The following is a 13,345-nucleotide window of genomic DNA, read 5'->3' on the forward strand; positions in this document are numbered from 1 at the left end:
TTGTTGAGTTCACTTCTATGTTCAGAAACTTAAGTAAAGAAATGATGACAACAATCTCGCACGAAGCGTTAGCAAGTGCCCTGCTTCTTACTCTTCCATGAGACCAAAGAATCTCCAACGAAGGTGCAATAGTTAGTAGTAGAGCGGCGCATGTCTAAGAAGCTCCCCCAATCGGCATCCGAATAAACTGCATTTAGGTGAGTGTTAGTATAATACCCACAGCTAATTGGTCCTATGATCACTCACTCATATAAATGACACTATCATATTTTTCATCTCTCAAATTCACTAACACTCATAAAATAAAGGAGATAATTTTCACATTTCAAAACATACACATTTCATTATGGAACACACAAAATACACAAGACATATGTGCCTTTATATAGGCAATGCTTCCTACTAAAATAATAATTTATGAATCACAAATCAATTTTGTAATGACCACCATTTTATGAGTTGGCTTCATGAATCTTCTTTCAACTTGCATTCATGTAGTTTCCATAATCTTCTAATTTCAATTCAATTTGATTTTGAATTTCTTCAATGTTGTAGAATGTTGTAGTTGTGCTATTCTCTTGAATGTTCTTAGAAAATCTTCAAGCTTCCAATATTAGCTTCTAGCAATATCTAGCCAATTGATGATTATTGTATTCAACTCAAACTTTGCTTCTTCAATTCTTTAACCATACTTCATGAAAATTCTATTCCATGCAAGTTGATAGATAGCACAAGAAGTTTGTAGAATCTTGGTGATGAACCATGAACTTTGTAACCACTTTGAATTCAAATTGAATTTTGCCATTGACTTTTCTAAACTTTTGTTACTTGCATACCTCTTGATTTAATTTTCTAACATTGCCTCCCTTAAATCAAGCTTGTAGAATTAATCATTCCAAGCATCCTTTTCAACTTGTAAAATAACTCTGTCTTCAGTGGTTTTGTAAAGATATCAGCAACTTGGTCTTCAGTGGGACAGTACTCAATAAAAACTTCTTTCTCATTCACTAACTCTCTGATTTTGTGAACCCGAATATCAATATGCTTCGATCTTCCATGAAATACTGGATTTTTGCAAAGTGCAATAGCTGACTTGTTATCACAAAATATTGTTGTTGGAGTACTTTGTTTCTCGTTCAATTCCTCAAGAATTCTTCTTAGCCAAACTGCTTGTGTTGCACAACTTGCTGCTGCTATATATTCTGCTTCTGCTGTAGATAGTGCTACTACTGGTTGTTTCTTTGACGACCATGAAATTGCACCAGAACCAAGATGAAATACAAACCCTGAAGTACTTTTTCTTGTTTCTATATCTCCGGCCCAATCACTATCAGTGTAGCCAACAAGGTTTACTTCATTAGTATTCTCATAATAAATTCCATCATTTAAAGTACCTTTGATATATCGAAGAATTCTCTTTGCCGCTTGCAAATGGTTGGTACAAGGCTCCTCTATAAATCTGCTAAGCAAACCAACTCCAAATACAATATCTGGTCTAGTCGCAGTTAAGTACCTCAGACTTCCAATCAAGCTTTTGTAATATGTAGGATTCACTGTTCTTCCTTTATCTTCTCTCAGCAACTTGAACTTCTCTTCGACTGGAGTAGAAACTGGCTTTGAATGCTCCATCTGAAATTTCTTCAAAATATCATTTGCATATTTCTTCTGAGAAATGAAAATTCCATCATCTCTTTGAACCACTTCAATGCCAAGAAAGTAAGACATCAAGCCCATATCTGTCATTTTAAAATGCTTTATCATAGCCTCCCTGAATTCTGTAATTATCTTCAAATTATTCCCAGTGAAGATCAAATCATTAATATAAAGACACACGATCAAGATATCTCCAGGTTCAACGAACTTGATATAAAGAGTATGCTCAAACGGACATCTTTTGAAACCATTCTCGATGAAATAAGAATCGATCTTCTTGTACTATGCTCTTGGTGCTTGCTTTAATCGGTACAAAGCTTTCTTCAATTTATAAACTTTATCTTCTTTTCAATAACTTCATATCCTGCAGGTTGCTCGACATACACTTCTTTTTCTAAAGTGCCATTTAGAAATGCAGACTTAACATCCATTTGATGTATCTTCCACTTATTTTGAGCCGAGAGTGAAATAATCATACGAATAGTGTCTAATCTAGCAACAGGAGCAAATACTTCAAAGTAGTCAATACCTAGTTTTTGTTTGTATCCCTTTGCAACTAATCTTGCTTTGAAACGATCAACTTCACCATTGGGTTTGTACTTAGTTTTGTAAACCCACTTTACTCCAATCGGCTTCTTATCTGCTAGTAAATCTGTCAGCTCCCATGTGTCATTCTTCTCAATGGCATGAATCTTCTCATTCATTGCTTTCTTCCAATTGTTGTCTTTAAAGGCTTCTTCAAAGTTCAACGGCTCACAATCTAAAAATAGAGCAAAATTTATGATCTCTTCATCGGACGGATTGTTGTCATTGCCAACTTCATAATCTGCTAATCTAGCAGGTAGTCTCCGTTCTCTTTGCGATCTTCTAGATGATTCTGGTTGTTCAGTTATGTCAGGTTGTCTTTCTTCTACTTCGTCACATGTATTTGGAATTATAGTCAGCTGCTTTTCTGTCTTTGTGTTCCAGTCCCACATGTCTTTTTCGTCAAACGTAACGTCTGTGCTGATGATCACTTTCTTTGTTTCTGGATTGTATAGCTTGTATGCTTTTGAGTCTGTACTATAGCCGATAAAGATACACTTTTCACCTTTGTCATCTAACTTCTTCCTTAATTAATCTGGTACGTGGGCATAAGCAATACACCCAAAGACTCTGAAATGATGAATGAAAGGCCGCTTTCCACTCCAAGCTTCCTCTGGAGTTTTATCACGAACACTCTTTGTTGGACACCTGTTTAAAATATGAACTGCTATTGCAACTGCTTCTGCCCAAAAATCTTTAGGCATTTGTTTTGACTTGAGCATGCATCTGACCATATCCATGATGATTCTGTTCTTTCTTTTAGCAACTCCATTTTGTTGAGGAGTGTATCTAGTTGTTAGTTGATGTTGAATCCCGTGTTGCTTAAAGTATTCTGAACACGCAAGATATTCTGTTCCTCTGTCTGTTCTGAGAATTTTGATTTTACAGCCACTTTGTTTTTCGACAAACGCCTTGAATGTCTTAAAGACATCACATGCTTCTGATTTCTGCTTCAGAAAGTATACCCATATATATCTACTAAAATCATCAATAAAAGTGATAAAGTACCTGCTACCACCATTACTTGGAACTTCTACAGAACAGAGATCTGAATGCACAATTTCAAGTAATCTTCTAGCTCTCCAAGACTTTCCTGTAGGGAATGGATCTCTGTGCTTCTTTCCCAGTTGACAAATCTCACAAACACAATTGGGAATATGAATCCGTGGTAGACCAGAAACAAGTCCTTTTCTTGACAGGTAGTTTAGGCCAGAAAAATGAAAGTGCCCAAACCGCATATGCCATAACCAGTTATCATCAAGTATCACAAAACTCATGCAAGAGGGATTAACATGTTGAATTTTTAACGGAAACATTCTGTTTGAAGTCATCTTTGCTTTATCAATGAACCTTCCATTGTTGCCAAATACAGTGCAATATCCACGATAAGTTATCATCTTATATCCCTTCTCAGATAATTGCCCCATACTCAGTAAATTGTAATCAAGTTCAGGAGTATAGAAAATATCAGAAATATAACTCAGAGAACCATCTTTCAATCTAATTGGTATGTGCCCTTTTCCTTCAATAGGGATCTTTGTACTATTACCAAACTTCAATAATAGTTTAACTGAATCATCTAATGAAGAAAATAACTCCTTTCTACCAGACATATGATTACTACAAGCATTATCCAAGTACCATATATTTTCATCTTCAGCACATGAATTACTTGTAAAAAATAAAGTCTGAGTACTCGGTTTTTCATCAGTATTTTGATGCTGATTTTCTGCAACATGTGCTTGATTGTTATTCACCATTTTGAATCTGCAATCTGCTGCTTTGTGTCCATACTTTCCACAATGAAAGCAGTTGAAATTGGTTCTTTCTTGATAAAAATTGCCTCGACCTCTCCCTCGGTTGACAGGCCTGAAATTCGTTCCACCTCTTCCTTGATTAGGTGGTGTAAAATTGTTGTAACTTTCTTGGTTGTAATTGCCACGACCTCTACCTCTGAAACTTCCTCTGCCTCTACTTTGAAAATTAAAACCACGACCTTGTCTTTCTTGTGTACGGCTTGATTCTGCAACATTGTTGAAATTCACTCGGCTTTTTAGGACTTCCTCGGTTGATTTTTCTGATTTCTCCAGTATTCTACTGATGTGGCTTTCCATGGTTCCTTGCAACTCTGCAATCGTCATAGTATCCATATCGTGGGACTCTAGTATCGTAGTCACCACATGGTCATACTTCATCGGCATGGTGCGAAGAATTTTCTCCACCACTTTGCTATCGGACATATCTTCTCCATAGACTCTCATCTTATTGATAAGATCTGTAACACGAGTAAAATATTGCTCAACGGTTTCTGAGCTCGACATCTCATACCTTTCATATTCTCTTCTCAAAGACTGTAGCTTTGCTTTCTGAGCTTTATCTACGCCTTTGTATGACAGTTTCAACGTGTTCCATGCTTCCTTTGCACTTTTGGCATTTGCTATTTTGCCAAACACCGTATAATCTACTCCTTGATGAATTTGAGATAGTGCCAATTGATCTCTCCTTTGTTGGGCAGCATCTGCTCCTTCTTGCAAACCCGGTTCAATGAAATTCCACAGGTTCTGGGCCTTCAAATAGGTAGACATCAAAGTCTCCCAATAACTATAATCAAGTTTTCCATCTAACTTGGGACCGGACCACACAATATTGAAAGTGTTTGTCATACCAACTCTATGAGTAAACAACTATGTGAGAACTCTCTCACACCTCACAAACTCTCAAACACCAGGCGCTGGATTAACCAGCTCTGATACCAAATGTTAGTATAATATCCACAACTAATTGGCCCTAGGATCGCTCACTCATATAAATGACACTATCATATTTTTCATCTCTCAAACTCACTAACACTCATAAAACAAAGGAGATAATTTTCACATTTCAAAACATACACATTTCATTATGGAACACACAAAATACACAAGACATATGTGCCATTATATAGGCAATGCTTCCTACTAAAATAATAATTTATGAATCACAAATCAATTTTGTAATGACCACCATTTTATGAGTTGGCTTCATGAATCTTCTTTCAACTTGCATTCATGTAGTTTCCATAATTTTCTAATTTCAATTCAATTTGATTTTGAATTTCTTCAATGTTGTAGAATGTTGTAGTTGTGCTATTCTCTTGAATGTTCTTAGAAAATCTTCAAGCTTCCAATATTAGCTTCTAGCAATATCTAGCCAATTGATGATTATTGTATTCAACTCAAACTTTGCTTTTTCAATTTTTTAACCATGCTTCATGAAAATTCTATTCCATGCAAGTTGATAGATAGCACAAAAAGTTTGTAGAATCTTGGTGATGAACCATGAACTTTGTAACCACTTTGAATTCAAATTGAATTTTGCCTTTGACTTTTCTAAACTTTTGTTACTTGCATACTTCTTGATTTAATTTTCTAACCGTGAGGAATGTGCGGATCAAACATGAACTGAGCAAGTTTTGACAATGACAAAGGTGATATCAGGTCTGGAAATGGTAAGGTTCACCTTCTGTGGCACGAAATTTCAGGTTGGCTTCCATTGGAACCGAGCGAGGCTAGCTTGCATTATAAGTAACCAATGTCCTCTGACAAATGACAAGGCATACTTCCTCTGAGTTAATGAGATGCCTCTGTTAGAGCGTGCATGTTCAAGACCCAAGAAAAATTTAACATTACCCAAAATCTTCAGTTTGAAGATAGATTGCGATTGATGTTGTACACTATGAACTAGTTCTTATTTGGGGCTCGCTATTGTGATGTCATCAATGTAACCAATTAGAAAGGTGGTTTCATCACCTTCACCAAGTGAAAAGAAGAAATAATCCTTCTTGCATTGCTTGAAGCCATGCTGAGTGGCGCAAAGCATAAAGGGATTTAGTGAGTTTGCACATAAGTCCTTGCTTTCGCTATGGGTGTCCCAAAGGCAAATCCATATACACTTCCTCCTTCAATTCAACGGTTGCTTACGTGGTTATAAATGGAATAAGGTGATATAGTGGAGTATACATAGTCAGTGAAATATGAAGGTGGATGGTGGTGTCTAGATGATTTTCTTAGTGGCTGGATTGAGGGAAGTTGTTCACTAGCAGGTGGGATGGTAAGGTCAAATTTGTTATTGGCTGGTCGAGGTAACACTATATCATTGAATAGGTCTTGGTTGGTCTGGAGATATGGTGAATTTTTCAATGGAAGGATATCTTCAAGGAATAAGACATCTCTTAAAATGAAGAACTACTTGATGTGAAGATTGAACAACTTATATCCTTTATAACCAATTGGATAGCCAATTTGGTTTTTGATGGTGAGGTATTTGTTGCATATGTCAAACATCCAAAGACTTTGAGAGAGTCATAACATGGCACTTTGTTAAAGAGCAAGTCATAAGGTGATGCAGTGTAACACCTGTCAATACAGTGTCCAAGAATGTCGCAGTGTGCACAAAGGAGACGATCTTTCTTTATTACGCCTCTACCATGACTTTTGAGATGGAGTTGATGTCTGATTTCTTGTGTACAAGGCAACCTGATTTTGAGCCATCACCAAGAGCTCGTCTTGAGTGATCAGTGACAACACTTTATTGATAGTAGGCAATGGTTCCATAAGAAGAATTTGGCTATGAATTTGTAACAATGACTAATAAAGTAATATCTTTTAATTCACATTAATACTAATTTATTTTTGTTTAAAGGACTCAACGAAACCTTCATAACTATACAGCAATAAATCTCTCCTCATGCGTTGATATATGTAATGATATTATTATGATTGAATAAATGAGTATTTGTATCATAAAAGATGAAAACACTTATATATGTATTTATATTAGTTTGAAACTAAACTTGTACCCACGTAAGATGTTTTTCGTGTAACAAAAGTACCCTGTCTTTGGGGGGCATCGTGGATACAAGTTTAGTTTTGATTTGTATAATATATACAATGGGCTATTTATTTAACCCAATATGAGTTAAAAAATGAACATTTAGAGTAAAATACTGCTAATTTCTCAAACACAATACACCCATATTATCCAGAATAACCATCCAGGTACCATGGATAATAAACATCTGATATCCTACTGAATTGAACATCCCTAAACTTCCATTGTACAGATACTTCATTAGCTCCCTATACTTCCTCCTATTCTTAATACTTTTTAACCATTAACGATAAAATTTATGAATAACGTGAACTTAGTGAAAGTGAACTTTTTATTTAGGTGATTCTCCTCGACCTTATTTAAAATAATATGTAATTTATCCTTTATGATATGTCAACTTCTAATTAGATATTATCTTAATCTAATAATTAATTATATTTATATTTGTAATTTGAGTTACTTCAATTTAATATAAATTAATATTAAGAGCTGCTACACATCTAAATCTTTTTAGCAACTAAATCCAACTAAATTAGTCCAAACTCAATAAAAATCAGATTGTGTGAATACACGCTCTAACTACATAAACGTTCCCGCGTTTCTCTCCTCATCCTCCTTCTTTTACTTCTTTGCGTTTCTCCTTCTTCTTCGTGTTCCTCCTCCTTCTTTTTCGTGTTCCTTCTTCTCGATTTTATTCATCTCAAGAGAGTAAATCAAGAAGAATTTTGAGAAAATGAAATAAGAAGGAGAAGATAAAGAAAAAAGATGAAAAAGAAGAAGAAGTTGAAGCGGAAGATGAGGAGGACAAACTCAAATGAAACAAAACTAAATAAACCTAAATTAAACTAAAAAATGAACCGAAATTTTTTAAGAAATAAAAAATCTAGTCAATACTTAACAACATCATCAAGTGAACCTCAGTTAATTCACAGATGAACCAAAATTAGTTTAGATTTGAATAAAAACTAACTAAACAACCACACATGAACAAGTTCAGCAAATTCAAGAGAAACGAAATCAAATGAACTTAAATTAAACTAAGAAATGAACCAAAATTTCTTACGGAAAAAAATTTAGTCAATACTTAACAGCAGCATCAAGTGAACCTTAGTTAATTCACAAATGAAGCAAAATTAGTTCAAATTTGAGCAAAAACTAAGTAAACAACCACACATGAACAAGTTCAGCAAATTCAAGCGAGACGAAACTAAATCAACCTAAATTAAACTAAGAAATGAAACGAATTTTTTTAAGGAATAAAAAATTTGGTCAATACTTAACAATAGCATCAAGTGAACTTCAGTTAATTCACAAATGAACAGAAATTAGTTCAGATTTAAATAAGTAGTAAAAAAAATTCAATCATCAACAAAAACACATCGAATTTATTTCTAAATCCAAATGAACCTCAAACAAATTAAGAAATGAAACGAAATTATTTAATAATGGTACCAGAGAAAATCAGAACCAATAAAGATGTTAGCAAAATGTTAGTGTTGTTGGTGATGACGATAACAAAAGAGAAAGATAACGAAAAAGGAGAAGATAGAAGGAGGAGGAGGAGGAGGAGAACCTGCATGTGCGAATTTGAAAGAAAAAGCAGCGATAGCAATGAACGTGCGCGAGTAAATTTAAAATACTTAGTTAGACTTGGTTAGAGTTATGACTTAAATGTAAAAATTTATTCTCATATCTTAATCATAATAAAACTATTTTTTAATTAAGTTATTATTTTTTTTTTTCAAATCATTCTTTTTTTAAAAGAATACTTCTAAATTCCCGTTACTTGAAGCACATGCATTATTTATTATCACTTAACAAAAAGTTAGATTAAACACGTGTATTATTTCTTATCTATCTATAAAATGTGTATTTTGTGAAACTAAAATTAGTCCTTTTTTAATATATTTTTATCAAATTAAAAACCGTGTGAATTTTCAAATAGAAGAAATTTAGTTATTAATATTTAAAAAAATATTAATTATTCATGTTAAATAATAATTTAAATTACAAAATGATCTTATTATAATTAAAATATTAACTCTAATTAACATTCTTACAGAAAAGCACGAGAAGATAAGACATTAAATTGGATCATATGTTGACCTCCTTGTTTCTTCACACGGTTTCTTCCCTTTTCATGATCATATGATATAATGCATTCCATGCAACTAACATTCCATTTTCACACTTCATTTTTCTTTCCTTAGTTTTGTCTCTTTCTCCCACACACTTCTATTCATTCTCACACACTTTGTAGCTTTAGTTTCCAATTACACACTTACTAACATTTCTATTCATATCTTCCAACAACAAAATAAAAAGCTACCAACAAATTAAAGTGTCCAAGTTCCAAATTCAATGCCTTCTTCTTCTTCTTCTTCTTCTTCTTCTTCTTCTTCTTCATCGTTTCTTATTGTCTTGCTTTGTTGTTACCATGCACTTATTACCATTATCCCTTGCGCACTTGGTGACCCAAGAACAACAGAGGCAGCGCTATTGTGCTCCAACATAATTATATCCCCACCTGTTCGCCGAGATTTCATATCAAACTTCTGGGATGCCTTGAGCTCCATGACCCCTCTTGTTTCTAACCAAAAATTTGCAGCTCTTCACAAAGGCTCTCAAAATGCCACTGTCTATGCTTTTAGTGAGTGTATGAAAGATCTCTCTAAACCTGATTGTGATGTTTGCTTCTCTGAATCCAAAACAAAGATCTTAAGGTATATAGTAGCACGCTTTTACTCACTCATTTTAATTTGTGACTAATTTTACATAAGGTGCTGTATTGTATTGTAATTTAGAGAAAATATATATATAAGGAACTAACTTTTGGTTAGCCAATTATCTTTTAGGATCTAGAATTTAAAGATAAACAATAAAAAAAGGCTGATATTTAATACTTGTATTTGTATTTATGCGATATAGATGCTCGCCGTTTCAGAGGGGCACTATTGGTGGAAGACTATTCCTTGATGGGTGCTACATGAGGTATGATCATAAAAATTTCTTCAATGATAGTAGTGTTAGTGGTGAAGATAAAACTGTGTGTGGAACCAAGGATTTTGGTGGGGATAGGAGTGTTTACAAGGCTAATGCTATGGAACTGGTGAGGAATTTGAGCTTGGAAGCACAAAAGAAAAATAATGTTTGGTTCTTCCATGTTGGGTCTGTGAATCATAGGAATGTGAGTGTTTATGGTTTGGCTCAGTGCTGGAAATTTGTGAATGGAAGTGGATGCAAGACATGTTTGGATGAAGCTGTTACTAGGATTGAGTCATGTGCTTCAAAAGAAGAAGGAAGAGTGTTGAGTGTTGGTTGTTACTTGAGGTATTCAAGTAACAAGTTCTATAATGATAATTCAAGCAATGTTGTTGTCCCTTTCGGAAAACAAGGTTAGTTTTCAGTCTGATTTTCTCCAATTTTCTTTCTTTGATTTACAAAATTATTATGCAGACTAAAAATCAGCATGCACATATTATTTAATTCATTTTTAATATATATTTTATATTTCAACATGTATTACTGATTATATGTAACATTGTTATGCGCAACATTTTCATTACAAGATCACCAATCTGAGAAACATACCAATAAAGCAATGTGTTACTGTTTTTTTAGGACATAGTAACCTTCCTCTGATTGTGGCTGCATCATCTTCTTCCTTGGCTCTGCTACTGATCGTTGTAACGGTTTCTTTCTTTGTAAGAATGAATATATTGAAGCAGAGAAGAGGTATCAGTAGTTTGATATTTTAAGACTATCACAAATTCTTCAAAGCTTCAATTACTAAAATTCATTGTAATATTTTGATGTTGTTTTCTCACTTCAGAAAGAAGAAAGTTTGGTGCGCTTTTGGAAACAGTGAACCAATCTAAACTAAATATGTCATATGAAGTTCTTGAACAAGCAACAAATTACTTCAATGTTTCCAATAAGCTAGGAGAAGGAGGAACAGGTTCAGTTTACAAAGTAAATTCTGATCTTACATATCGTTATTTTGTTTCTGAAGTGAAATTCAATTCCACTCTTTTATTTTGTAAAATATAATACTAAATGCCAATTTAAATATAATATAATACTAATTTTATTTTAACAAAAATTTAGGAAAGTTAAGTGTAATTAATTAGTCCATATAACATTTACCAGAAAATTTGTATATGAATGTTTTGTAGGGAGTTCTGCCAGATGGAAAGATTGTGGCCATAAAAAGGCTTAGCTTCATCACAACACAATGGGCAGATCATTTTTTCAATGAGGTGAATTTGATAAGTGGGATTCAACACAAAAATCTTGTAAAGCTTTTAGGGTGCAGCATTACAGGACCTGAAAGCCTTCTTGTTTATGAATATGTACCTAATGGGAGCCTCTCTGATCACCTCTGTGGTTTGTATTTTACTTACAGTAATGTATTTGACATTGTTTTTGTTATATATTTTTTTAATGTAATTTCAACGTAGTGTCTTTACACGTATATCTAATCACATTACATTATATCAGCAAAAGTAACTACTTAATAGTCATCCAAAAAAAACGAATGTGATTGACGACTGTGTAAAATAATTTTTGCATCGAAATTAAACTATTTTCTTTTTGTTTAAATTACAATTATTTTGAAACGAATGAGAATTAACATTTTTATTTAGATGAGCTAATTACGTGTTCAATGTGATATGCTCCTCTAGTTAGAAAGAAATCTGAAGGGTTGAATTGGGAAGTGAGGCATAAGATCTTGTTAGGAACCGCAGAGGGCTTGGCCTATCTTCATGAGGAATCACAAATGAGAATCATTCATAGAGATATAAAATTGGGAAATGTTCTACTTGATGAAAACTTCACACCCAAGATTGCTGATTTTGGACTTGTTAGATTGTTCCCTGAAGACAATTCTCACCTTAGCACAACCATTGCTGGTACACTGTAAGTATATGATTTTTTTACAAAACATTTTAAGTATTTAGACAAATTCTCATACAATTATGTCATTTTCATATGCATAGGGGTTACATGGCACCAGAGTATGTAATTCTTGGGAAGTTAACTGAGAAAGCAGATGTCTACAGTTTCGGAGTGTTAGCCATTGAAATTGTATCCGGCAAAAAAATTAGGTCAATTGTTCAAAATTCAATCTCCCTTCTACACGAGGTAATAATCTCACATTGTAAAATTAGCACAATTTGCCCCTTTTTTTTTTAATCACTTAATTAGCTTATCACAAGGTGAAAACTCGTATGCAATTGTTTTCATGTGAAGTTGATAGTTGAAAATCATTCTATGGCAATTTAGTCAAACATGTCAAATCATCTAACTATTCTTAACTATCAATTTCATCTGAGAACAATATATGCGAGTCTCCGCCTTATCACAATACATTTGATAGGATGATGACAGTTTTTTGTTCTCCCAAACTGTACAATATGCAAGGTTTGGAACCTGTATGAAACAAAGAAGGTATGTGAAATAGTTGATCTAAGCCTAGAGGGAAATTACCCTGCAGAGGAAGCATGTAAACTCCTTAAGATAGGGTTGCTTTGTGCACAAGCTTCTCCAGAGCTGAGACCATCAATGTCACAAGTTGTGAAAATGATTAAGGACAACAATCATGAACAGATTTCTGAACCAACACAGCCACCATTTCTAAACCGTTGCAGCGGCGAATTCAGCAGATCTATTTTAGATGCTGAAGATAGTTTTAATGCTGGATCCTACGCTCATCATCACTCTTCAGTCTATAACACGAGTGAAAATCTGACTCAACCTTTGTACATTTCAAATCGGAGTTCAGAATATTTTAGTGCATGAAACCTTTAATTATGCCCATAATACATGAATTTCCATGTAAATTTTTGTTGTATGATTCTTTTTTTTATACCTTCTCTTTTTTTATTCAGAGATTGTGGAATTGGGGTGTTTCGAAGGTTTTAATCCAATACTTACTCTGTATATATATTTGTTTTGGCATCAAATATTATATAGTATCTAACGAGTATGTTATATACTTATTCTAATAAATATATATAAATGATGAGTAACTAGTATTTTTGCCCGTAATAATATTACGGGAATATAAATTTTTTAAAACTATGTTAGCTTTATTCTGATATTATAAGTTATGGCACAAAAAATTTATAAAATCAAATTACTTTTACAAAAAGTTCGTAGAAAACAAAAGTTTCCGTCGACTAAGAAAATCAGGATCTACATAGATAAAAAAAATCAAATAATAAATTTTTTAGTT

The 13,345-nt window shown here is 33.6% G+C and overlaps 1 protein-coding gene across 1 annotated transcript; it reads left to right on the forward strand.

Moving 5' to 3' along the window:
- The first annotated feature begins 9,284 nt into the window (after positions 1 to 9,284).
- LOC112749981 (cysteine-rich receptor-like protein kinase 3) lies at positions 9,285 to 13,073 on the forward strand. Its single transcript, XM_025798449.3, has 8 exons — positions 9,285 to 9,830; positions 10,036 to 10,502; positions 10,729 to 10,842; positions 10,940 to 11,079; positions 11,283 to 11,493; positions 11,793 to 12,027; positions 12,108 to 12,252; positions 12,532 to 13,073. Exons 1-8 carry the CDS (start codon positions 9,469 to 9,471, stop codon positions 12,907 to 12,909), a joined length of 2,052 nt encoding a protein of 683 aa, XP_025654234.1. The 5' UTR covers positions 9,285 to 9,468; the 3' UTR covers positions 12,910 to 13,073.
- Positions 13,074 to 13,345: the final 272 nt, after the last annotated feature.

This window comes from Arachis hypogaea, chromosome 15 (genome assembly GCF_003086295.3).
Source record: "Arachis hypogaea cultivar Tifrunner chromosome 15, arahy.Tifrunner.gnm2.J5K5, whole genome shotgun sequence".
Taxonomy (NCBI): domain Eukaryota; kingdom Viridiplantae; phylum Streptophyta; class Magnoliopsida; order Fabales; family Fabaceae; genus Arachis; species Arachis hypogaea.

What these genes read in the sequence shown, in the direction of transcription:
- LOC112749981 (XM_025798449.3), top strand. Translation starts at nt 9,469, where the DNA reads ATGCCTTCTTCTTCTTCTTCTTCTTCTTCTTCTTCTTCTTCTTCATCG. An exon ending in TCCAAAACAAAGATCTTAAG is followed by an intron (nt 9,831 to 10,035) that starts GTATATAGTAGC and finishes TATGCGATATAG; the next exon opens with ATGCTCGCCGTTTCAGAGGG. An exon ending in TATATTGAAGCAGAGAAGAG is followed by an intron (nt 10,843 to 10,939) that starts GTATCAGTAGTT and finishes TTCTCACTTCAG; the next exon opens with AAAGAAGAAAGTTTGGTGCG.